The sequence below is a fragment of the Halictus rubicundus genome, chromosome 3 (genome assembly GCF_050948215.1).
Source record: "Halictus rubicundus isolate RS-2024b chromosome 3, iyHalRubi1_principal, whole genome shotgun sequence".
NCBI classification, from domain to species: Eukaryota; Metazoa; Arthropoda; class Insecta; order Hymenoptera; family Halictidae; genus Halictus; species Halictus rubicundus.
In genome coordinates this window covers 7,358,912-7,385,924 of record NC_135151.1, presented here as the reverse complement: position 1 = coordinate 7,385,924, position 27,013 = coordinate 7,358,912, and the positions used below count along the sequence as shown (strand labels likewise).

The window sequence follows — 27,013 nt, the reverse complement described above, 5'->3', positions numbered from 1 at the left end:
TGTACCTTGCTCGATCAATCAAGAACATTGAACACTAAACATTGTTCTTGTATTAAAAAATATCAATTGCTCTTGACAATATTTGCGACAATAATAATGATAAAATAGACTTTCCTAAGTTAAAAAGAGAATACACACGAAACCAACGTTTCAATTCCACAATCTCAATGTTTCTCTTGCCAAACAATGACAATGAACAAAACTAAATCGCAACGTCAACTGAAACCCATCGCTCCTCGAACTCACCCGTCCGTGACACCGGCCGTCGGCGTATCGGCGTTTCTTCTTATAAATGATTCAGTATGATGGCCCCCAGGAGGATCCAAGGGACGCCAGTAGCGATGACAGGGCTGGGTGATTGTGCGATGAACAAGACCGACCGTCGAAAAACGTCGTTTCTCCCGGCGATGAACGGTGACGGAACAGTTTCCGTGGTAATCTGTCACGAGGCGTGCCCTCACCGTCGCCATCAGCAGCCGCCGCAGAGCTTGGATTTCTCCGTGGGCCGTCAGATGGCGACTTTCGTTTCGCACAGTGACTGATGGAGAACGGATGTGCGAGAGTTCTGCACGTTCCTCCCGTGCAGTCGATCCGGGCGCTCGAAACCTGTCGCGAACGCGCGCGCCGACCTTTGACTCCGCTTTCCATGAACTTTCGTGGCCCGAGCAGTGTTGAAGAGCTCCTGTCAGCTCCCGGCGACCATCGTGCCCTGGACCACCACTCTCGTCCCACCTGTGAGTTATCAGTGTTTCGAAAACCGACTTCCGGTTTCGCGCTCTTCCGACCCGTTTCGAATTTTCCGCGCGCGCTCCTATCCCCGTTTCAAGCCGTCTTCCACAATTGTTCCGTCGCCTAAAAAGTACAGAATTTGTCATCTAGATTCCTTCTAGAAACTCGGAGCTTTTCGTATGTATCGTAACAGTCCGTCAAACTACCGCAAGCCCAGCAAAAATTCATTTAACAATTCATGGATCTCGCTGACCTAACTCGTACGCTGGGAGCTTGAAGTTTGCTTCTTTTAGTTAGACTTGGCAATTTAAAAAAAAAAGTATGTCTTTGGACCGATTGGATCTAGCAAAAAATAATTAACGTTTCAGTCTACATGAGTTCGCTTGTCTGCGAGAAGATTGACAAAGTTAATTAATATCATAAACTCGTCAGTTTCTATTTCATCGAATGTAAAATATTACTTTGATTTTATCCGATTTCTATCGACCCTGAGACATCATGGTTGGTCAATTTCCTCCGCTGGGTCGGAACAGACCCACCTCGCGAACACAAATTACGAACTAATCACGTATTACTCGTTGCACGTGTGTAACGATGATAATGATTTAGCTGATCGACTTTTCAATGAATATTGCGGTGTTTCGGTGTATACGGGTCAGCAGAGTGTCACGTAACAGCTCGTTTTACGAAATTCCACCCGCGAGGCATGAATTAATGAAGAGACACAGACCGATGAGCAATCAGCTGTTCGTAATGAGCATAGCGGTTTTGTCGTCGGCTTCCGATCGATGCGACAGAGAAAGAGAAAGAGAGTATTACGTCGAAACGACTGTGCGTTTCCGGTATTTGGTGGAATGAATCGGCACGTCAGCACGGAGGCGAATTTGCATGAGCGATACCTTTTGTGAAACGCATGTTGTATGCAATAACACGGAGAAATGTATGCAATTACATCAGGAGAATTCCTACGCACTTAGATGCGCTATTGTCCGACGGTTTGCTCGTAGGAAACGGTCAAACTTGCTGAAATGTTCACTCGTCATTTCACGCTTCAATAGTTGGGACGAAAAATGAAACTTAATTGTTGTTCGCTTCTTTTACGACGAACTTTCTCTTTGTCGACGTTGAAATTCAATATCGACCCCTCTCGAGGAAAAATAATTATTACACATAATATTACAATATTATTATAAAAAAGAAAGTGAAAATAAAAGTAATAGATAAAAGAAATTAAATTATTACACATTACGTAAAAATTTGGCGCGTCGTTGATTTGCAAGACATGAGAGCTAAAAGGAAATTTATTACCTTCGTTGAGATTTTAATATGGCCGCCCTTAAATTCTTTTCGTTTCTCTACTATTTTAAATCTCACGTGAGCATCGTTTGTCATACGTGCATAAAATCTGCGTTCTCGTAATAATAAAATACAAATTACAGGATGTACAGTGCTTCAAACGAACTTTTTAATAGCGAAAATTCTGTATATTTTCGCGAACAGGTCCACTAAAAATTGTTTGTTTCACTATTACGGGAACTAGAATGGCGCCTTTCGAGATTGCATACATTCACTTATTCGCACGTATAAATCTGTTCCTTTCAGAAGACTTTTCATTTCTTCAATCATTAAGAATGTCTGACAAAATGGTTCCATTAGCTTCCTGAATATTACACCACTCTTCACAGCTTCAGCCAAAAACGTCCATAAAAGGAATCTGGTTTTCTTCTCACGCAAGCATCGAAGCATGGTAAACTATTATATAATTGTACACATACCGCTATCAGAGTGTGAAATCTCAATAAATGCTCTCCGCTAATCTATGCAACAACTTCCAGTCTGGCTGACAGTGCTAATAATCAAATGGAACTTTTCTTAATGCCTGAACAAATAATGGTTGTTGGGTCTCCAGATTATCAGTGAGTTCTGCAAATTGTATCGTTGAGGTCGTTGGCAATTTATTAGGTGGTAGCAGTCAACTCTTCCTAAAATTCAAAATCAAATCTGAACCTTTTTTAACCACTCTCATTACGGCAATTAGTCTATATTGTCATTGCAAAGCTTCGATTCACTCGAACATGCATTTTTATATTTTTAGGTACTTCTACAGTGATCAATGGACCTGAGAAATTGACGAAAGCAGAAATCATTTGCACGAATCAGTACAGAGAACTCTACTTTTTGTTCATATATTCAAATAACAATTTATTCTAAAATACAGTACGTAATTAAATTATCAGGGCCACGGTACGAAAAACTTACGTTTGACCATGCGAAGCAATATGTCGGTTTCAGTGTTGCCGAAAATATATTAGCAATTTGCAAACATCAATAATTCTGGGAAAGATAGTTCAACGTAGCTTTCATGCAAAAACTGATTGTTTCAATTGAAAGGTAGTGTCGATCGTTAATTAATACAAGTGGCTCCAACAATTCGATCATCCTCAACAGGTGCCAAAGATTAAACCGCAGAACAGAACGATTATTCTAGCACCGACATTTTGCGCTAAGGTTTAGAGGCGACTTAGTTTCTCCTTGTCCCAGCGACCGAGAGAATCATCCTCGTCGATGCTCACAGCAATTTTACTGCAGAGACCTCGTTAACCTCGGCGAAACGCCTCTAAACCGTCCGCGGGAGGAATTAATTTGTTGCCAGCTAATGATCTAAATCGTTACGTCAGCTTGCACCGGTAGTTTTCGCGCAAACAATTCGTTTCGAAAACCCTAACCATATTCGTTCTCTTCTGTTAACCTTTCGGAGGTTCGAAAATCGTTAGCGCAAAATGGACCTGGAACGGTCCACGCATTCGGGTCACACAGTTTCGTACGTGGGACCGGTTGCGTAAGGCAATCGAGACCGCGTATTACATAATAATGATTATGAACGAATCTCATAATCAAGCTAATACGAATTGTTCAACGACACTGGTCTCGTTGCAGCCTCCGTTCCCCATGAGAAACAATCCCGACGCCGATCATGGCCGAATTATAGCGCGATCCACTCTTCTTCGAACTGATCTTCTTATTTTGCTGGACACCGGTCATTTTGTCATTGCACCAGGGTACTATTCGTCCTGGATAGTCATCGCGTTATATCCAACCTCTAACAAGGCTAGCCAACAACGTGAAAATATTTCTTAATTTTTGTTTTTAATTTATTTATATCTTTTACTATTATCATTGAGATTGCAAAGATGCATCCGTGAGGAACTATTCAACTGTTTTTTTTTGGGAGCATATCATAAAAGAAAACGGTTAAAAATTTGGTTTTAGCATTCTAGTAGCATTTTAGTTTCGACCAAGTCGAATGTTGAAGAGACTGACGGTGAACTCAATTTAAAAGTGCTGTTTACACGTGTTAGTGGCCCTGCTTTCGGAAGCAAGTGGTTTAACGATCGTCGATTGGAACAGGTTTCTGGATCAAGGACCGTGATCCTCCCCTCGCGATGGGGATTAGGCACGTTAATTAAATGTCGCAGCGGGCCGCTGCGATAATCCGCGGCGCGATCGCGACGTCGAGGAAATCGATCGTGCGAACCGGCCGAACGTCGATTTCTCTTCCCATGCAGCTTCTCCTCGGGGAACAATCGTCGGACCGAATTTTTCTACTGATACCTGCTACTATCTTCCGCTTTCTTTCGTGTGTACCCGTGGGAAATCCCTTTCTCCAGAAATTGTCGAAACTCGACACCCCGGGGGGCGACGGAAATCGTTTTCCATCGATTCAACTCGGATACCCGTCGTGAAAAGCGAAGATATGATGCTTCAATCTCGTATTGTCTATGCACAGAAGGGAACAGTACACATTACTGGTCGATAGCGTGGAATCACTGTGCGAATTGGCAGAAATGGAGACGCGCTTGTTAACCGCTTAAGTGGAGAGAACGGATATATCCGTTGTGGTAGACAAGTGTTTCGCTCATTCCGAATATTTCGTATCTTAAAAAACATGTTCAAGTTCAATCATGCATTTCCGTACGTAATATTGATCATAATTGAACATAATTCGTGCAGTTCAAACGGCTGTAGACTAGTAGCCAACCTGCTATTTGTAAAACAACCACAAATCCATTCGTTTTTCCTTCATTCGGAAATAAATCAGTAAAACAGTAAAAATGTTAGATTTGAAATTTACGCTGTTTTAAAACTCTACAGTATCATGACGAACGACATGTTAATCCAACAAATTTAAGCAGCGGAAAATTCCACTTTAATAAATAATAAAAACTTTCATTAGAAGCTACACAGTATCAATACAAATGAGAAATATGTCTGCGAGTCGGAAGACAATTTTTCTGAAAATCAGAAAGTGACAGTAAATTTTCGAACGATGTACCTAAGTCGGAGGTCTTTGACAAGTCTTTCAGCAATGATATAATTATTGGCAATAGGAAAATCGCGAGGAACAGCAGCACGTGGCAACGGGTCGAGCAGATGAGAATCTGTGGATCGCTGATAATCTGGTATGAGAGAGTCAAATCACGCGCAGGTCGCCTGGTATTGAGAGATACGAAACCACGGCGCCAACGTGCATACACGGCCCTTTGTTCGATCATCTTTTCCGTCACGTGGGAGTATAAGCACACGCTGCCGCATATCGTCTCACGATTAACGAGCGCATTGTAATAAATTAGGAATTATGACGCTGCGCTCTCCCTCTTTGCCCCCAGATCCTTTCGCCCTGGCGCAATTGACGCGCGCTGCGTTTTCCAACGGCGACCCTCTTCACCATCGACAACTCGATGATTACCCTTCGTGATGGATAATTGCGCGCGAAGGATTCGAAACTCGCCAAGATCCGTGGACGGTCTTCTTTCGCCAACTCAACGTTCATCCTTAACCACCGCGAATACGTTTTACGAGTAGACTGCGAAATTGATGCATCCAACGCTAAATATTTAACTAAACGTTCAAAGAATTTAGAAATGTATTATTTTCATAAAAGTAAATGAATATCTGTGCAGCTTCTGCACCCTGCAATCAACGCAGACGATTTTTAGTTAGCATAGAAATTGGCATTTCAACCATAATCGATCAACCCACGGTCTAATCATAATTGATCATAATTCGTAGTCTAATCGTAATTGATCAACAGCGTTCACCGGACACGCGAAGTTTCAGCACTACAGCGTTTTCTCTATATATGTCGCCAAGGCCTGGATGATAAACGTCGCGGAATTATCTCCACTACCGCGGGTTATATCCCGTGAGTGGCCACGAAGCTCGAGAGACCTCGGACGCCGAGGGTATGTCTCCTGGACGATACATGTCGCCGGCAAGACCCGCGTTGTTGACATATATCGAGAATTCACTGTATATTAAAATGAAGTTAACTACCTGATACAATTTCATTGTTGTGCTACGAGTGATAAAAACCGCGAATATTCACGGACCGGGTTCATCGCGGGACAATTGGATTTGAGGAGATGATTAACCGCGGTCTCGTTGTGAAATGTGGGTAACCACGTTTATTGACATGTTTACCCACGCTATCGGTTCTCTTATGTATTATGCAAGAGCGCGCATTGTGTAGGCTGCGCTTTAACGAGCATCTGCACTGAATTGGGAAAAGTTACCGCGCGATTTAATTGGCCGTTCTCGGACCGATTGTGTCGAGGTGTTAATTAGTGTTGGTCTAGCCTAGTTCACGGTAGAGCGGATGGCAACCTTTTTGAATTGTGCTTGGCGAGGCAAATGAAAAACTGCGCTGAAACTTGTGCGCATTTTTTGGCACGTTCGGCTGTTCAACTATCTGAATCATGCACTATAAAATGCACGTTGTTGAACGAACCAAAATGAAACGTGTTAATTCGTGAAAATGACGTATTTCCCATTCAACATAAGCGTGTCGCTAAAGGCGAGCCGTTAAACTAAAAAAAGGACGCTAGTTTACTAATCAGCATAATGAGCAATCTGCGAACAAATACAATCATTTAATTTCGGTACAGTTCGTCCAACAAATGAGAAAAGTATCCTAAACACAATCGTCTTGCTCTCTGCAAGCTGAAACGCGAAGTTCAAAACGAGAAGGCTTTCACCGATCGGTTTCCAAGTGAAATCTGCAGATTTCCATCGAAGCGACCGGATCACGATCGTGGAAATTGCTCTGGAAAGGAGCAACAGTTCAGCTGACGAGCTGGAAACCCGGTGCTTATGGTCGTTCCTTTCCTCGGTTACGTCACGTGGGAAGTTAGGCGCGTAGGACGCGTTAATGCACGGCCGTCGATGGCGCGTACATGTCACAAAGCTAGGAAGAGCAACGCGTGAAGCAGGAAAAAGAGATGGAGATAGCGATAGAGACGCGTAGACAGAGGGAGAAAGAGAAAAAGAAGCGTGCCGCGTTAAACTCTTACGTTTAAGCCACGTCCACACCGAGGCGAGACGAGCGGGGAGATCATAGATGATCGCAAATTGTCCGCAATTGGCAGGAAGTCGTGGCAAGGGGGACCGTTTCTACGCCCCCTCGCACTCTTTTCGCCGTTCATTAGCCGCCGCGTTTGCGGTTCCATTTCGCTCGCCTCTACCGAATTGATTTCAAGTACGATTAACCCTGCTACGCGAATCCCTGACGAGGATTTCGCGCGGCTTGTCGGCCACCTGTACCGGAATCTGATCGTCTAATCGATACCAGAACAGACCACACTTCCTCTCCGTGAAGAATGATCGACAAATTGTTTACTCTTTACGCACCTAACAGAATTTTTTTATGGAAACAGGTCGGGTAATCTGGGAAAGAGAGATGGGTAGAGCGGGTGCAGCCATTTTTGACCTCACGGTCTTTTTTCTCCGAACCTACTGCAGGTGTCAATTTCAAATTTTTTGAGCATCTAATGCCACCTTAGATGTGCATTTTAGCCGAAGGGAGTCTCGAGATATTGTACAGTAAAAATTATACAACTCTATCCCTAGGGGTTCCTGTGTGGACCATTTTGTACCTAAGTTACCTTCAACCTAGATAATGCTGCCAATCTGGCTGTAGGATGAACCTTAAAAAAGTCTTTGGTTACATATGTAGGAAATTATATTATATATTATAATTATATTGCTTTAAGAAAAGCATAAAAAGTAAAAAATGAGTATAAAATTTATACTCAAAATTGACAGACACTTGGAATCTTGCAACAATGTAGTTCAGTGACGTTAAGAATAACTATTATTATAGAACTATTAAATCTATTAATTAGACGGTGGATGTTTATGCAGAATAAAGATTTCCTGATATGAAATGGAAAATATGATATGAATATGAAAAAATCATATACATACATATAGTGTTTACTCTATGTCCCAAATGCCTAGCCGATAAAAGTCCCAGAACTATCCGCACTATCCATCTGAACCAAGGCCTCTAGAGCTTCGTTGTCCTTTTCTACGTTCGGCGTGGATCAGAGTATCTCCTGGCCGATATATGTCCCTGGCTAGACCTGTGTTTTCGGCTTATATCGAGTAAACACTGTATCGATCGGCTCGAAAAATTCGAATGCATACCGCCTGGTACGTTGTTTGAAAATGCGTGTAAACGAACCCGAAACAAAGATGAAGAGTACAGTGAGATAACAGGAACTCACCAACCCATTCTTGCAGGAAAACGAGAAATGAGATAACCGGCAAAGGCTACAGGTAAAGTCGACGAACTCGCTGATAATTCACGGTAATTGAAGGCTTGATTGTCTCTTGTACAAATCGGATTCGTCGCGTTTATTTCGCGAGAGAGAAACTGGTCAAGAACCTGACACAGTTCCCGGTTCGTTATTGTGGAACGTCTGCGGGCATTATTGTGGTCGATGAACGGCGACGTTAACTTATTTATCCCGGAGATTGATAGCTTTCTGCGACCCACGGGTACGATCTCGTTAGGCTAAAAAATCGTATTTGGTGCTGCGATAAGGCGAATCAATCGTAGCACCAAATACGATGATGAGATGAGACGCCGAAGAATCTCCAAGAAACACCTCGTTCTTGAACGTATATAGTTTTATACTTCGTTCTTGAATGTGTACTTTTATACTACATTCTTCACGATAATTGTACCTTTTCAGTTTTATTCGCATACGCGGAGCGCATTGTTGTATATCGTCTATGGTAAACAATATTTGAAAAACCGGAATAAATTTATAGTTTCATCAAATAATGAGATGATTAAATGAAATGTACGGACGTATATGCAGTTTAGAAAATCCGAAAATCGGTCTTCTTCATTATCGTCGGTATTTGTGAGAGGTTTAATTTTAAACAACGCTAAATTATCAACTTTAAGAATTTTTTCTGCTGCAACCAGAGAAGATACATGAATGCCTGGTTGATAATACTGTTTCATGGCAAATGCATCCAAACCGCAAAGGTGGACGACACAGTACAATTTTGTAAATCGAGGAGAGAGCATCGCAGTATTTTTTGTATAATTGAAATTATACGGAAATAAATTTGTATCGTCATTTTATGGAAGTTGTTCATCTACTAATTCATTCATCAACAAATTGACTATTATCTACGTTTAATGTATAAACAATAACCTTTTAAGGACCGGTCATTTTGACCACGCGCGGTAGGAATAGGTATACAAGAAGTTTCGGTAGGTTTAATGTAAAAAAAATTTGTCTCGCTAATTTTTCATTTATTCTATGCGATTGGAAGAGATATAAAGCGCTACCAAACTGCAATCTACAAGCGCCACGTGACAGCGTTAAGAATAGCAGCGAGTTTCAGGGAAAACATGGCGTGTCTTTTTAGAATTGTAAAGGCCCGGCAACGGAATCCATGGTGCACGGTCATTGTATCTACAATGGGGATCTCTGTAAACAGTGTCGGCGTGTTCGACACACTTTTTCCATGCATTAAACATCATGTGCACGTGTAAATAATGGATCGGTCGACGCTGGTCGATCCGCTGAATAAAAGATCCCCGCCGCGATTTTACTCTCCGTGCATCGTGGTTCGTTCTCATTAGGAACCGGGCCTCCATTTTCCTTCTAGCGAACTCGGCTCGCTGTTAGATCGTGCGAGGATCCCGCGTAATTAGGATCAACGGTTTCACTGAATTGTCAACCAGCCTCTGAGAACTTCTAGCCTCGCAGGTTGAGGGACTATCGTGCTCTCTAATCTCGGGAACGAAGCGCATTCGTCGCGTGAAACTGAACCGATTTATTCAAAGTTTCTTTGTTCGAACGAGACGTCATCGATGGAGACCGTGGATTTCTTTATGCTAATTTCTCTTTTCACTGATTATTTTATGAAAGGCGGAGAAAGGAACGATTTGAATAAAAGATGGATAAAAAGGGTCATTAAGTTTTGTTTAGTATAGCGTGCGAAGAGTTCGCGGATTCCATCTTTTATCTATAAATTTCATGAAAAGTGCTGGATTCTTCTGTTTAGAAAATAAACTGTTGCTCCGTCCAATGGAGTTATTGGACATCAAACATGAACAAAGAAAGCCATTGATTTCTCTTGACACTCCATCTTTTGTCTATAGATTTATTGAAATGCGATGGTTTATTCTGCTTAACAGATAAACTATTGTTCTATCGATTAAAATGTCTAAAAACCAGTAATTTATTCGTTGTTTTTGTTTCGTAAGAAGACTCATGAACTCACAACAGTACTGTGAACAGCTGTATCCATCTTTTTCAAGAAACAGATCGTGAAATACTCTAGAAAGTAATAACAGGAGAGCAATCTTCTTCGTTTTACGAATTCCCGGATATTGTAAATGCATAGAGTTTTTCACTCCAGTCAACAGAAGGCGCAAATTGCCAGTTTAATGGCGTCACGAGGACGAATTTCTTTGCACAGGTGAGACGACGTCGACGCGAACTAAGAAACGTGACACGAATATCGTGACCAGCCGACCGTAACGATGACTTTTGACGGTTCAGAGAGCTGTCATTTTCCGCGGTTTTGAAACGCGCAGCTAATCGTGCAGGAACGATAACGTATAATAAAATCGAAAGGAATGAATTCAATTTTTCATATGTGGAAACAGAGCACCGAGTATTATAGCGTGCTCTGACATAACAGAAAGTTACTCCATTCCCTAGGAATTATGGTAGATCTGCTTAGCAGAAATAGCAGTCCTGCTTTATTTATGCTTATTATATTATTTAGTGTAATAAGAATTGTGAGAACTCGTCTGGCACAGTTCAAAATAGAAAAGCAACAGGGACGTGCGAAAACGAATCAACTCCAGAATCGTTAGCGGCGGAAAGTTACAAGCGCTTTGGAAGAGTGGAGGATCCAGAGATCATCGGAAACCTCTCGAGCGTTCGATAGATCGGTCGGCGAATTAAAAATACGCGTCGATCTCGAAAGAACGTTCAGATAGTCGTCGAACAGTGATCCTAAATCAGGATTCAGCGGAGTCAATGATAAACCATTGGAAAATGATTTAGCCAAAAATATTTACAATTGATTTGCGAATTTAATTCGCAGAAAATAAAAATTTTGAAACCAGCCATTCGACCGGCAGTGGTGGTTTCAGCATGGAACTCTTTTTCTCGAAAATTCAACTTGTCGTTAAATTAATATTATGGACCACCGTGGTTCGCGACGTCAGATAAATTGCAATTCTTTCGAGAGGAAAACACGCCTCGAGATTTCCGGCGGCCTTGAGGCCTCTCTCATGCGGTCTCAGCATGCGTTCGTAGGAAAGTGACGAGCTAGCGTATAGTCCCGTCGGCGATTCTCCTCCACCTTGAAGCGGGGGACCCACGCGATCATGATCGTGATCGGGATATCTCGTATAGGTGAGAGAGGCCCCTCTGTCGGCCTGCGTGTGTCCCGTTAGGGGACCTAGAAGGCCCAGATGGGGCCAGGGAGCCAATCGCGTCGACCCGGTTTCCGAGCACACCGGAACGGATCCTCGACCGGCGAGGATCGCTCGATCGCTCGATCAGTCAACCGGTACGAGCGGATCGACGCGTTCGCGTGCCGGAAAGTTGAGCCTCGTGCCGCAGCTCTTTTCCTACCAAAATGGGAGCCATCTCGCTGAAAAGTTGATCTGTAAGTTCGTAAGAAATCAGAGAGTCAACGGAGAAATCAAGTTTTATGACGATCGAGGGCGTGTCGGTTCGGTTTAATTAATTGGACACAGGTGATCAAACAGGCTTCGTTAATTATAAACCGTCGTTGTGACATCGTTGTTAAAGACATCGTATGTAGTGTTCTTCTTCTGTGACGAGTGTGGGAAATGTATTTGTCATTGGCTTGTCTGATTTCTTGTTTAGGATGCAGAGGAACAAGAGTTTGGTATTTTCCAGTGATGACTGAGCGCAACAGGATTGTGTTATGTTTGCTTTATTTCTGTTTTAAAAACGCAATAGAAATTTATTATTCTCTTGGATGAAGCCTCGAGAAGAATGTTTATTCTATTTCAGTTCTTTCTTGAAGGAGTAATGAAAGTTTGCTATTTTTGGGTGAAGGTTGCAAGCAGAATGTTCATGTTATATTTAGCTTGGTTCTTTTTTTAAAAAAAAGTAATAGAAGTTGCTATTTTTTGGCGATGATTGCACGAATATTGTTCATGTTATATCTAGCTTGGTTCTTCTTTATCGAAACATAATGTAAGGTAACATTAATAAATACATCATTCAGTCTATGCATCGCAGTACCTTCAGCAGATGCTTCTCTTCAGTTTTAATATAAAGATGGAGTGTTGTACAAGAATTATGTGTACGTAATCCGTTATTATATTCTGCACGCCTTTTTAATGATTTTCATATATTTTTCTAATTACCATGTTACATCAGACGTTGCTTCACAATTTCTTAATTACTACACCGCAGATCTTTTTGCAAGATAAAAATTGTCTGCATCAACTACAAGAGGTACGAATCTGATAAACATGTGCACACTTCTTCTCTTAACGATTTTAATAACTCGAAGAGGTGCACTCTAACTCTTTCAACGTTCTCGTCGTTTTTAAATCTGCAGTTTACCAGAACACTATTTTTCCAATGGAGATACCTAAATCATGTGTCAAATTTAAAAATCTTTTCGAAAAACAGATTCAGAATCACGTTGGAGTCAGTTTTTATATTAGATAAATTTCAGAACGATACTACCTGACTTGCAACTTGTTAAAATTATTCAACGAACAATGACATTTTCATGTATCCTCTGTCCCATACAATTGACTTAGTCACATTTAAAAATCTTTTCGAAAAACAGATTCAGAATCACGTTGGAGTCAGTTTTTATATTAGATAAATTTCAGAACGATACTACCTGACTTGCAATTTGTTAAAATTATTCAACGAACAAAGACATTTTCGTGTATCCTCTGTCCCATACAATTGACTTAGTCACATTTAAAAATCTTTTCGAAAAACAGAATCAGAATCACGTTGGAGTCATTTTTTATATTATAAAAATTTCAGAACGATACTACTTGAATCGCTATTTATTAAAATTATTCAACGAACAAAGACATTTTCATGTATCCTCTGTCCCATACAATTGACTTAGTCACATTTAAAAATCTTTTCGAAAAACAGATTCAGAATCACGTTGGAGTCAGTTTTTATATTAGATAAATTTCAGAACGATACTACCTGACTTGCAATTTGTTAAAATTATTCAACGAACAAAGACATTTTCGTGTATCCTCTGTCCCATACAATTGACTTAGTCACATTTAAAAATCTTTTCGAAAAACAGAATCAGAATCACGTTGGAGTCATTTTTTATATTAGAAAAATTTCAGAACGATACTACTTGAATCGCTATTTATTAAAATTATTCAACGAACAAAGACATTTTCATGTATCCTCTGTCCCATACAATTGACTTAGTCACATTTAAAAATCTTTTCGAAAAACAGATTCAGAATCACGTTGGAGTCAGTTTTTATATTCGATAAATTTCAGAACGATACTACCTGACTTGCAATTTGTTAAAATTATTCAACGAACAAAGACATTTTCGTGTATCCTCTGTCCCATACAATTGACTTAGTCACATTTAAAAATCTTTTCGAAAAACAGAATCAGAATCACGTTGGAGTCATTTTTTATATTAGAAAAATTTCAGAACGATACTACTTGAATCGCTATTTATTAAAATTATTCAACGAACAAAGACATTTTCATGTATCCTCTGTCCCATACAATTGACTTAGTCACATTTAAAAATCTTTTCGAAAAACAGATTCAGAATCACGTTGGAGTCAGTTTTTATATTAGATAAATTTCAGAACGATACTACCTGACTTGCAATTTGTTAAAATTATTCAACGAACAAAGACATTTTCATGTATCCTCTGTCCCATACAATTGACTTAGTCACATTTAAAAATCTTTTCGAAAAACAGAATCAGAATCACGTTGGAGTCATTTTTTATATTAGAAAAATTTCAGAACGATACTACTTGAATCGCTATTTATTAAAATTATTCAACGAACAAAGACATTTTCATCTATCTTCTGTCCCATAGAATTGACTCGGGACACTTTTCTTCCGCATAAAGATATCCGCAGTCTGGTGATCTCGCACGATGCTTGTCCGTACGTAGTTGCAGTCTATAAATTTCGATAACGATTTTTATAGATTCTGACGCGTTGCCAATAAATATCTTTTGCTTTCGTAGCGAGTAGCGCGCGGGTGGCCACGCGATGTCCCGCAAATAGGTTTGCCAACGCGTTAATATTCATCCGCACACCTGCGATCATAGTTATGTTTACCGTGGTTCCGTGAATCGGTAACGAGACGAAGTCGGAATGAAATAATCGCGGGGTTCGCTCGCTCAAGGCAGTCCGCTCGAGCGGAATACGTAATCGTCGCGTGCCCGTCGGTTCCGTGCCGCTTTATCTTCACCTTCCTCTGCTTCTTCTTGTCATCTTCTACCGCCTCTCCTTCTTCTCTCCATCTTCTTCCGCCTTCGTTCATCTCGCCAATGTTCAATTTCGTCGGTGGTCAACGCATTTCTCGGTAATTTGGCGCGATGCACAGTTCGCACGCGATTTTCTTTCGTCTTGACAGCGTCAGTCAAGTCAAGATCATCCTATAATTTGTTAGGCTCTTCAAGAGTTGATTGCTAGTTAGAGAGAGAGAGAGAGAAAGAGTTTAGATCGCATTAGATCATTTTCTTAGCGGGTACCATGCGCGACGAGCTGAAATAATTGGTAACGCGATGGACAATTAAAATAGCACCGGGGGAAGACGCGGTGGAGAATTGCGTTGAAAGTATGGTTGCAAGAAGGGAATTACAATGTTGCGCTTCCGGTGGTTCCAGGAAACACTGCCAGTCCCTTTGCTGCGAGGATCGGCCGAAGGAACGAGCCATGGGCCGCACAGGATACACGTGCATCAGGCACGTCTTCTGCTCCCTCAACGTTCTCATTTGGGTATGTTACATACTCCAGTACTACCTAATTTAGCAGACCGTGGACCTTTATGCATTCATGGTATTTATACAGTTTTAAAATACGCGAGAACATGTACGGTGACAAACATTATCGGCATCTCTGCTCTGTTCTTACCACGAGAAATTTTCGAATTAATATTTTCAACTTTCTAATTGATTTTGTCAATCTTGCCTATTTGATTCTGTTGGACTGGCGTTCATAAAATAATCCATGAACGTTGGAATGTGCATAAAGATTTATCGGTCACACTTTTATGGCTACCATTTATTTCATACCTCTCTGCATTCGTAGTTACTCGGAAGTTCATAAAAAATATGTTAGAGACTTTACTCCGTCTAACTGTAATCCATCGGGAAAATTTGCTGTGGGATATTTTAACATTTCATTGGATTTTAAAAGCGATTATTTCAGCATGTGTAACGTAATTTCCACCTGCTAGCATTTTACACAATGATAATATCGTGAGTAGTGTCATCAAAACATGAACGAATGAAAATTATACAAACGCCTCGTAATGTCTTCATTTTATTGCACGATCAGGAAAAAATTGCCGTGTGATTCTCATTCTTGGAAATTCAGCTGTAAAATCGCTTTGACTATGAATGAAATTTCTATTTTATACCCTATTTTAATTTCTATTTTATTTCTATTTTATACTGATAGTTTAAAAACATTAATTCTTGTCACACCGATCGATGCAAATCAATCTTACTTTTTCCTATTACGAACGCAATCGCACAGTACAAAATTGCGTACATTCTCGATCATTTGAATCAACATACATTCCAGAACTGTTAGTTGAAACTTTTATAGAGCAGCCCTAACGTTTACACATACGTGAGTAAATTTGTCCTGCTACACCTACAACGACAACAAAACAAATTCACCGCTCCGCAAACGCGCAGAAAACGAAGAAATGAACGTTCGAACGCATAAAAATCAAATCGACCAGCTCAGCGTACCGTAAAGATGGCGGCTCCGCCCGCGGCCCGCTCGCCTAATCGCCGATTCCATAAAGCGTAAGATAAGCGTCTACAGTTACATTTTTACGGTCACGCGTTCGTTACAGCATCTCTCGCATATCTTCCGTCCGGGACAGCATGAAGCCGTATCTTCTGCACGGTTCATAAACGCGCAATGTTTCCTTGGAACCTGTTGCGATCACCGCTTATGAATAGCTGCGTTTGTAAGACCATTAGCCAGATCGAATCGAGTTTTTCCGTGGTGGTAGCGCGCGTTACCGTTAATACCATCATCGTCCATAAAAGCGTCTTTCTAACCGGTTAAAAATAAATGTACCCGCGATTCTGCTGACGGTGCACGCGGATCGAAAACACGCGGCTCCGAGGCTCGCGAAACAGTCACGGTCTCTCGAAGAACGATCGCAGGGAACAATCGAGTTGATATTTTCCTTCTCCTCTTTTTCTTCTTGTCGAGCTTGCAATCTCGGTCTCGTACGAGAGAAGAAGACGTCGAACGCGTAGAGCAGCCCACGCACGCGCGATTCAAATCGACGAGCATATTGTCGTTCCCGACGCATTCCACCGTCTCTCTTCTCGAATTTATTGTTCCACTTGAAATCCACCGTCCCCGCCGCGTGCAACGCTTAAATAGGACGTTGAACCGTGCTCTATGAGCTACGAACTTACGGTACTGACGAACACGCGACTCGTGCACGTTCGCGAACGCTCGTACACGATTACACAAGTGACTTTTCCTTGTCAAGCCTTCAACAGGTACACTTGTCCTCGCCGGGTGTGCCATTCTTCGCCGCGATTCACTGCCGGTTCGAGGACGAGGAATCGTGGACAAAATGGCACGAAAAACTCGTTTCTTCGGCTATTTTCTTTTCTCGGCGGTGGGACGCGCGACTTTTTGACATTCGTGAAAGACTGTTGCCTTTTTTTTTTTCGTTTTTGCATTTTTAGATCGAGGGATTATATGTATAGCCGGCCAAATAGTCTGAAAGACTCGGTTCTTTGGTTAGTTGTATCTTGAAAATTATTGAAACTCGTTTCAGTTTCAAGGACACAGATTTCTAAACGAAATGGCTTAAAAGACTTGTCCTTAGGTTGCCTTTTTCGCATTGTGTCTTACGATTTATTGACTCTCGTTTGTATTCTGAAGATGAGGAATTATAGCTGACAAATGGCCTAAGAGTCTTGTTTCTTCGGTTACTTTGAGACTGCAAGAAGTTTTGAAGTATAATGGATTGTTCTTTCAGAGTTAGCATGTTTAGATGCACAGTTTTCCCTGTGTGGTTGTGCAGTTATGATGATTGTGTAGGCAGGAGAATAGTTTAGTCTTTTGTAACGCTAGTTGACATTCATAGCGACAAGTTGCTTTAATTGTGTTTTGCCTCGATGGTAATGAGATGAAGCATGTTCTGACCTATGAGGAAGAATATCAATTTTCGTGAATACCTCTAACGTATGCCAGGAATTACAAGTGGTATATTTTATTATTCTTTTTTGTGCTGTATTCTTATAGTAGTTTGCAAATGTGGTGAAGCCTTTCGATCTAGAAATACTATCATAGTCTACAGGTTTGTAGTATACTATTTTGAAGTACATGATCTTCAAGATCCTATCACCAGTTTTTATTTAGATATTTAATTTCACTTTCAAATATAATTTATCAATCAAATATTAATAATATTTATATATAAAATAATATCAGCGTGTATCCTTTTTACATCAGCAGAGAAGCAAACATATTGACAACAGCCTCACGAGATGGTTTCTTCAGAGTGTAGCAGTAAATATACGCTCTATTCGTTGATGGTAGTAAGTATTCAAAAATGGCAGTCTTGTAAATGAAGAAATTTAACGATAAAAAGAAACTCAATTTCGACGGGTATTGCAATCAGGAAACTGGTACTTCATTGATAGAATATGTTGATTACTATGATGCTTGTTTTGGTGAACAAGATTTATTTCCGACAAAGTTACGTTTGTTTACTGTTACTGTCAACAATCGGACATTTCGTATGCACGAAAAGTATAATAGTAGTAATAGTACATAGTATACAGTATTTACTATGTACTATATACACACTATATATATAATACTACCAATAGTATATTCCAAATTATATTCAGTCTGAATATTGAATTTTAAGTCTCCGTCTCAAAATGACCACTCGCTCCATCCCAAACCGGTCCGCCATTTACGCTTTCATATAATTTCCCAAATTCCTCGCTGAACACCACACGCCCTTAATTACACAGTAGCGACCATGATCGATGGCGATCACGTGTACGCAATTTCACGCGACACGGGACCAGCCACTAATCAAAGGTAGTCAACGTGTCGCGTTTCTGGTCGTTATCCCGTCGAGATCCTTAACGGTACTCGTTTCACGAGCCGCGTAAATCGAGCATCGTTTGATCGGTCGATCGACGTTCATTCAGAGCCTCGGCCGATTGTGCTCGTTGATAAAACCGGTGCACCAGCGGCAGCGTAGCGAATCGCTATTGGGTCGGTCGAGCACCGTGCTTCCAGGTGATTCCGTTGTCGACGCATAAATCGGGTTCGAACTAGTCCGACCGGATTGGATAACCCGCCGTTACACCTCGAAGATGCTAATTTACACCCGGCGTGTAACAGTGTCCGCTTGTCTACGGTCAATATTTCTCGCGGCGGCCTCTTTGCGCCTGACAGTTGATTACACACCGTCTTGTCTGCCTAGCGACTGCGCTGGTGAGGTGTAGAGGCGCTTCGCACTGCCATCGAGCTGACAAATTGGTCGTGTATCACCTGTGTACACGGCGTTGTAGTTTTCCCTGGCTTCTGTTAGCCGGTTCTGGCAATTTTTCAGTTAATTTCGTAGCTGATCGTTTTGGTGGAAACTTTGTTCGTTCGTTGATGGAGAACGAACAAAGCTGTGTCAGAGAAGAATAGAATATGGTCAGAGAATATGATTTTCAATGGCAATAATTAGACCGCGAATCTTTATGAAAAATACGATTTTTTTTTACGACAAACACAAGGTGCTGGAACCAAATAAAAATTTGTTCCTTCCTCGCCCGCAAAGGATTAACTCGATAAAGTGGAAACTGACTTTGAGCACACGTATCGAACAAAGGAAGACCTTTCGGTCGCTAAAATAATTATCCAGTTACTTTTCCGTTAGTTTTCCAGCGCAGCATTTGGTCCCAATGTCCAGAGCAACAGTCTAGCACGTTCGTTGAATAATGCAACGAACGATGGCCAAAAGAAATGCTTGTGAACCAGTGTGTTCGACGGTTTCCGCGTGCGTTGAGAATCTCGATTATTCAGCGACTGTGTAATCGCTAAAAAGTGGGTCGTCGACGCGAGAACCACCGTTGTCAAGTACTGGGACATAAAATCGAGTCAACGCGAGACCAACGGACGGTTCATATTTTTTAAACTGAAACGCGTAGGTTACTCAATTCTATTTTTGTATATATGGCACATACTTTAAAGCAGGATAACTAATCCTTCCAGCTTGGCAGAGAAACTGAAGTCGTTTGGTCCGTTCACAAAAAAAGTGATTCTGGTTGAAAGTGTGTGCCATCGATTATGCGACCAACTGTGCATATTGATCTTTTTTCGGTTGCTAGACATGAAGGCTCGATTTACACGTTAACCGAGTCTTTTCGTTTCTCGCGGTCGCCGACTACAGTTTCAAGGGAAACTATCGTGATCAATGGAACATTGTTTGTCTCTGCCAGACGAACCTGAGACACCTCGGTTGACAAAGAGAGAGAGAAAGATTGGAAGGGATATTGACCTTTCCAGGGGATCTGCGGTTTAGCAATTTGCCATCAGCTAGCGCGAGACGACCGCAGATTAAAGCAATCATTGAACCGAGCGAGAGAAGCTGTTCGCGATTTCTACCGTTCCTTTGTGCTTGATTCCTGGCTTTGACCTGATTCCGAGACTCAAAGGCTCTTCACTGGCAATAGCTAGAAGTGTACCCTACTTATCGAGTTAATTACGAGCTTCGGTATCGATTAGAAGAGTCACAGTAACATATTTTTGTTAGAAAACGCGATAAGTAAAGAGGACGAGACGTAGACTCAGTATTATGGGACATTTATTTTTAAAAATGCAGATGGATTAAGCAAACGAAAGAACTCCTTTCATGATAATCTTCTTTAATCTTTAAGGTCATTTCAAGGTCATAAGTTGGGCATTTTTTAACCCACTTTAGATAAATTGCATGTTTTCTGACAAATGAACCACACGTATGCACTGAAGTGTATGAAACAATAAAAAGCTTGAAGTCTCAAGATTCTTTGTGAAGTATTAAAAAATAATCGAACAACTTACACGGTATATTTTCAATAGTCTGCGGATTTGAAATAAATGAGTTACAATACTGTGGAGACGTTGGAAGATTCGAAGAACGTTGTTACACTATCTTCAACTTATTAAAATTGTCAAACGGCAAAATTCATTTTCATCAATTTCTGTCTCTTACAATGGGCTTATACAATTTGTATTTAACATAAAGATTCGCAGTCTAACCATCAATAACAAGTGTCTGAAATCTTTAGAGTGTGTCGGATAGATGAAAACACAATTCAACAATGTTCGCAACGCAACGTACACATTCCGCTCGAAACGAAGTCATATTTCGCCAGTAAAAAATTGCAATGATAGTCGTTTAGTTGCTTTCGCAAACGGCAGGAAACCTGAAGGTTTGATGTGCCTGCGGTTAATGATTAAGCAGTTAAAAACGGCAGCGAATGCTGTCGATCATCGGCGACCGTCACGCAAAATCGCGCAGCGCGGTCGGCTGGTTCCAGGCCGCGACGTTTCCTGACCCGTTGCATTTTTCTGTTGCAGCTATGCGCTTGCGGAATTTTGGGTGCGGGCCTCTGGCTCCGATTGGCATACTCCGGCTACATGACCCTGATGCCGTATTACAGTTTCGCGTCAGCTGACTCTTTGCTGTTGGCCGCCGGTTGCCTGACCTTCGTGATCGCCTTCTTCGGATGCTGCGGTGCCTGGTTTCAATCCAGATGCATGCTGATCACGGTTCGTAGAGTTATGTTCCCTTCCGTTACCGTGGCAGGTTCACCTTCGTTGCTGGTTCAAATTCTCCGGTATCGATGATCATTGGGCGTTCCTGACAAGTCAATGCTTAATCAAATTCAAGCTGTCTGTATTAATTGCAAGACATAGGAGCCACATTTATTTCTTTTTCCAATCGTTTCAGCGAGTTGAAAGCGATACCGTGAGACACGGGCAAAGCTATGGGTAAGTGACTCAGCGGAGTGGGGGTAGGCCGTTGCACGCAGCCTCACCCGCAGGGGCGTGGCTTCGTGCCCGTCGTTCTGTGCACGCCCAGGGCAAGAAAATCGCTGCCCGTACGGGCACACGCCGAACAGCTCCGCTTCAAATGTTCTAACAGTTTTGTCTTTCGCCCAGTCATTTTTGTCGTAAATGCATCAAATCCGCAGTTTAAGATTATCATGAACAAACTTCTCGCACATCAACCTACTCTTCTCTTCTTGTGCCACAGTACTTCGGCTTGGTGATGCTGATGTTCCTCGCTGAGTTCATGCTAGGCACTCTGGCCTTCACCTTCAGGGCACATCTGTCTAGGAGCTTGAAGCAGGAGCTGCTATACGGTATTGAGAAGCACTATAACGTCACCTATAACGTAACAATGGAGCCGGGAACCATCCCTGCCATTTGGGACCACATACACACGGAGGTGAGCAGTTTATGGCTGATCTTGCCACTGTCAATTGGTTCGTTATCTGTCGATAAGTGACCCGCGAAGATGGGAACGTGCACAAGGATCTGCAGATTCCCAGAAAGGATACAGAGACTGAAATTAGAGCTGCACGGATTGAATTTATTTAGAACGCCGTTGAACGAAAAATGAAGTTAGTAGGATCCGCGCTGTGCAAGAAAATTTCAGACACAAGAATTTGTTGAAGTGTTCGGTTTCTTCCATCAACTAGTTAAAGTATTAAAGAGCTTAAGTATCGCGTTCCGAGAGGGTAATCCGGATGTAGCGAATTATACTTTGCCGTGTGTCGCGTAGCGCGAACGAAGAACAAGGGTTCAGTTTCTCCTGTTCTATACTTTCGTGTCGTTTGCATAGTTCTTTTTCGAGGTTCCCACCAACTATAATGGATACCTTCGTTTAGAGGGTACCCATTAAACGAATCCGCAACATCGATAAAAATGCACAGGCGGTTTTGTCGACAATATTGCGTTACATCCTGAACAAGGTGGCCATGATTGGGAATGACGGCAAACGAAAGCACACGCGACAATAAATTACAGATGCATGGCCAGCATTAAATCGAGATGCTTGCGTAATTGGAGGAACTGTGCATTCGCTCGTTCACCGGCTGCACAAGTGCATTTAATCCGGCGGGGGACATTCTGCAGTGAGCGACATGAATCTGTCTACGAGTGCCATTCATTGCTTCCTTACGCTGTGCTTCGATGATGAATGATCGAGAAAATATCACGTTGCATTCTAAAACAAATCGTATTCATCGTTAGGCACGAACGGAACGTTTACAGACACTTGTCTTATAAGATGTAGCATTGTTTTATTATTCTTTACATTCTTTGTTTTTCTCCTTTATTATATATGCAGTGTATTTCATTACTTACATACAGTACTTAATTTCATTATCTTCATCACTTCCAGTTTCTTTTAATTTTTGGCACAATCTTCCAAAAAAGTTTAGATATCTTTCATCGTACAAATTTCGAGCCACAATTTCGTTTCTCTTACTTTCTCCACAAATTAGAAGCATCTCTAATTGTTCTCCGAATGAAAATTTCATATTGACTATCTTATGTTCACTAACTGGGAAACTGACTGACACTGAGAGACGTCGAAAGCTTACCAATGTTTACATTTGACGTAGTGAGCATATCCTTGATTACGTTCCATGATGAAAGTAATAGAATGAAAACGGTCAAATATCTCAGCAATGGTAAATTTTAGGACAAACACACTTTTGACAAATGCACTTTTATACTCAGAATACGCCAATCTATCGAAATCGAGCATAGAAAGTTGGACATTCCATTAAAAAAAAAAAAACAAAGGTGACCTCTATATCTTTTCTACGCCTCCACTTGTAAGAATATCATTTATACCATATTATGTAGTTTCTTAAACCCTGCAACTTCTGTACGTAACATTTTCTCGTATTGTTTGGAATAACTATACTAGTCCGCTGTTTTGAAATATCAGACTTTCTTTATCATTGTTTCAATATTTTGTATTCCGGCCAACAATTTCCAATGGTTAGTTTGCAAATTCCTGTACTTTATTCACTGAATAATTAGAATAATCTTAACATTCGAATAATATTCTACCGTAATTATCCTCATGACTAAAAGCACGAGCAATGACGAAACAAACTGTCATAATTGACAATATAATATATTCAAATAATAGGTTACTAGAAAAGTAAAAAATTTGTCGAATATCGAAGTTATTATTTGCGTAATATCTAAATGTTTTGCATATCGAATGACGGAGTACGTGGGATGACGTGATCATTTTGTTTGTTCGACCGAACGGTTTCTGCACGGCAAAAAGAAAATTGTTAATTTTTAATAACTGTTTCAGTTCCACTGTTGCGGCGTGCGCGACTACACAGACTGGTTCCAGATCGACGCATGGCCTAAAGAGAATCGCGTTCCTGACTCCTGTTGTGTGCAAAGAAAACGATACTGTGGCCGGGCGGAATCCGACGGCATCAACAAACAGAACTGGTACAAAGAAGGCTGCGTGTCCGCCATTCAGATGTGGCTGGTGACCAGGCTCCACGTGGTCGGCACCGTTGGCCTGGTGGTCGCGTTTCTTCAGCTATTCGGCCAGGTGGCCAGCATGATACTGTTCTGCACGGTCAGGCACAAAAGGTCCTCCCACACGTACAAGAGCTACGACACCACGAACACCTAGAATTTCCGATGGATCTTAGACGAAACCGGCGTCTAAGGTCCATTCGGGTACGCTACTCGGAACGATCACGATCTTCTTCCACGTCGAAGGGGATCCCGATCGTTCCAACGAGATCCGAACCCCCTTGTAAAGTTTCTCCGTTTACCCTGACCGAGACTCTCCTTCGTTAAACGATCTTGAGTTCTGGGATCGGTTTGTTCACTGGGTCAGTGCCGCCATGTTTGGAAGATTAGGACGTAGGTCTGTAGAGATGATCGGGGTTGTTTTTAGAGTGCCTCCAGGATGAGGCGGGGAAGAAGTGGATACTGGAGTGTCCTTGACGTCTCTCTCTCTCTCTCTCTGTGTCCTTTATGACGCTTTGAAAACGGAGCAAACGATTGAATTCATGATTGTTTAGACGACACTAGGCTTATATTTCTTGTCTATACTTTACAGTATTTTACAAAGAAGCAACGGTATCGGCCGCAAGAATGGGACATCTACAGTTGAGAATGTAGGACCATTAGGGCCATTCTTGATGATCCCTTGTGATACTTTGAAGAGAAACAAAGAACTCAACATACAAGATTGGCTAGAGTCTAAGAAGATCCTGATCCTTCTTTGTGATCCTTCAAAGAGCAGCAAACATTCGAACTCAAGATTAACTAAGAGCTATGAACATTAAAGCAAAAGACATTGGGACTGTCGTTTTCGTCTGTCTGCTTTTCCTGGCAGTTTATTTTGCAGTTTCGATTGCCCAGGTCCTGCAAAAATTCTACCACCTAGAAAAACCCAACTATACGGCCAAGCCTGTTTTGTACGATTGCGTGTCCTTCAGCGGATTTCCCTAAAAGAGTACCATCCACTACAAACATTTGGTAGCCTGGGAAAGTCCAAGACCATTTCCGAATCGATGTCGGTCACGATGCAGTAGCCCCCCCCCCCCCTGTTAGGGACATTCGATCGGTCAACCAGCGAACAAGACGATCGTTGTCTCCGGTCCTCGAGGACCCCGGCATCGCCGAGACTATCAACCAGGAAGCGGCTTGAAATGATCGACGAGCGCAGCCCGAACTATACCGCGAGCCTGCCCATTAGTCCGACGGCTCGTTAGTTTTGATAAATGATTCCTCCACGACTAACCAGCACGAACCGCTTCTCGAGGAACATCGACTTCGAATCGTACTCGTCACGAAGACCTCGGGGAACTCTTTCGGAGAAGAAGGTTCGCGCGAAACGGAAGTGACTGTCGTCACCGGAGCCATTATCTCGACCGTTCGGAAAAAGCGATCAAACGAAATTGTTCTGTAGGATGCGATCTTTTATGTTATCATGCATGTTTTATCTACCGCGTTACGTTATCAAGACTGCGAATGTTCATGCCGTTCTAGGAAATTAGATTTTTTAATTCTTGTACGTTCTTCAGTGTCCACCTGCGTCATTCTTTCACGTGTGTTACACGAATTCTCGCGTAAGTCTAGTACGCGTACTGTGTTATCATGTAAAACACGTTTATCAACCCTTCGCACTCGAAGCTATTTTAACTCCAAAACGAAACATTTCTTCCGACCTAGTATGTTCCCCTTCTACATATTTTTTTTTTCATCTTACACATACGAAAATCGTGAAATTTACTCGTACATTACTGGAGCGTTTAGTAATTCATTAGATACAAACAAATTGAATAATGTCAAAAATATTTTGAATAATGATACAGCAATTTTCAGTGGCGCTGACGGTCGCCATTCGAGTGTTAAGGGTTAATATTAGGTTTACGGGAGGTTAGGTTACGATTATTGAGATTGTAGAGTATGCATCAGGAATTATCCAAGCAATTGATTTCTTTGGGTATATACAGTGAATTCTCGATATATGTCAGCGCCACGGGTCTCGCCAGCGTCATGTATCGTCCAGGAGACGCGGCCCTTCACGGGGATAACGGTAGTGGGGATAACTCCGCGACGTTTATCATCCAGGCCTTGGCGACATATATAGGGGAATTACTGTAGCGTGAAGAAAGTGGTTGAAAGTTTGGATGGACACTTTCTTGTTAATTTTGTAATGCGGAATAGTCACTTTTCATACATACACAATAGTCAAATCATGCGGGCTGACAAATAAAACTGAATCGATTGGCAGCCTTCCAACAATTTCTCAGAGGAGCGTGTAAGAAATAAAAGCAACGTACAACAAAGGCATTAAAAAATTGTTCTCTTTACGAACAACTTTGGTGTTCTCCGAGTAAAATGGCCACAGCAGGAACATTAGCAGTCTCTTTATCAAGCACTGCGTATACCAAAATTGCTTTCCGACCGACCCGCCGTGCAACGATCTTTTCTAGCCGATATTTTCCCGTTTCGTTGGCACGTCGGGTCGTGGCGATCGTGAAGTATGTTTATCGAGCAAGTACAGTGAATTCTCGATATATGTCAACGACACGGGTCTTGCCAGCGTCATGTATCGTCCAGGAGACATACCTGATTACACTCCTCGGCGTCCGAGGCCTCTCGAACTTCGTGGCCCTTCACGGGGTATACCCCGCGGTAGTGGGAATAATTCCACGACGTTTATCATCCAAGCCTCGGCGACATATATAGAGAAATCACAGTATGTCTATCGTTTAGGATCGCGTCGGCGCACCCGTGGGATCCACAGTCGTCGAGATCGATCATTCGCCTAGCTTTAAAGCCACGGACGCGTCGATCGGTCGGTCTCCTAGCGTATTTATTTGATCCTGTACACCATCGTACTGTAGTTGGTAATTTAGCAGCACTACTATAACACAAGTACCGTCTGATGGAAGTTGCTAGCTATCGAAGCGAGTATAGACGACACGTTATCTTGCGAGGAAACAGTTCACAAAGTTGTCGAAGTGCCGTTTATGCGAGCTCGTTCTGTTGTACGGTATATTGATCGAATAATAAATAATATATTTATGCGACAGTACAGAGATTTTCATTGACCAGACGGGCAAGAATGATTCAGGAACGAGGTTTTGTGGAAAACAAACGATTTATTAAAGAAACAGAAA

At 41.8% G+C, this 27,013-nt stretch overlaps 1 protein-coding gene and 1 long non-coding RNA gene across 4 annotated transcripts in view; both read left to right on the top strand.

The window, feature by feature from the left end:
• Window positions 1–246: 246 nt before the first annotated feature.
• Tsp5d (Tetraspanin 5D) lies at window positions 247–26,925 on the top strand. 3 transcript variants are annotated; one of them, XM_076785120.1, is made up of 5 exons: window positions 247–734; window positions 14,951–15,062; window positions 20,901–21,092; window positions 21,580–21,774; window positions 23,668–26,925. In XM_076785120.1, the coding sequence occupies exons 2-5, from the start codon at window positions 15,000–15,002 to the stop codon at window positions 24,001–24,003; spliced, it is 786 nt and encodes a 261-aa protein (XP_076641235.1). In that variant the 5' UTR covers window positions 247–734; window positions 14,951–14,999; the 3' UTR covers window positions 24,004–26,925. The 3 variants fall into 3 exon arrangements, with proteins under 3 accessions (XP_076641235.1, XP_076641236.1, XP_076641237.1); XM_076785121.1 differs by lacking the exon at window positions 247–734 and adding an exon at window positions 11,549–11,721; XM_076785122.1 differs by lacking the exon at window positions 247–734 and adding an exon at window positions 11,794–11,812.
• LOC143352551 (uncharacterized) overlaps window positions 5,701–27,013 on the top strand; it is a 32,883-nt gene continuing 11,570 nt past the window's right edge. Inside the window, exon 1 of the long non-coding RNA XR_013081960.1 lies at window positions 5,701–5,932. This is a non-coding gene — a long non-coding RNA (uncharacterized LOC143352551). The remainder of the gene's footprint in view (window positions 5,933–27,013) is intronic.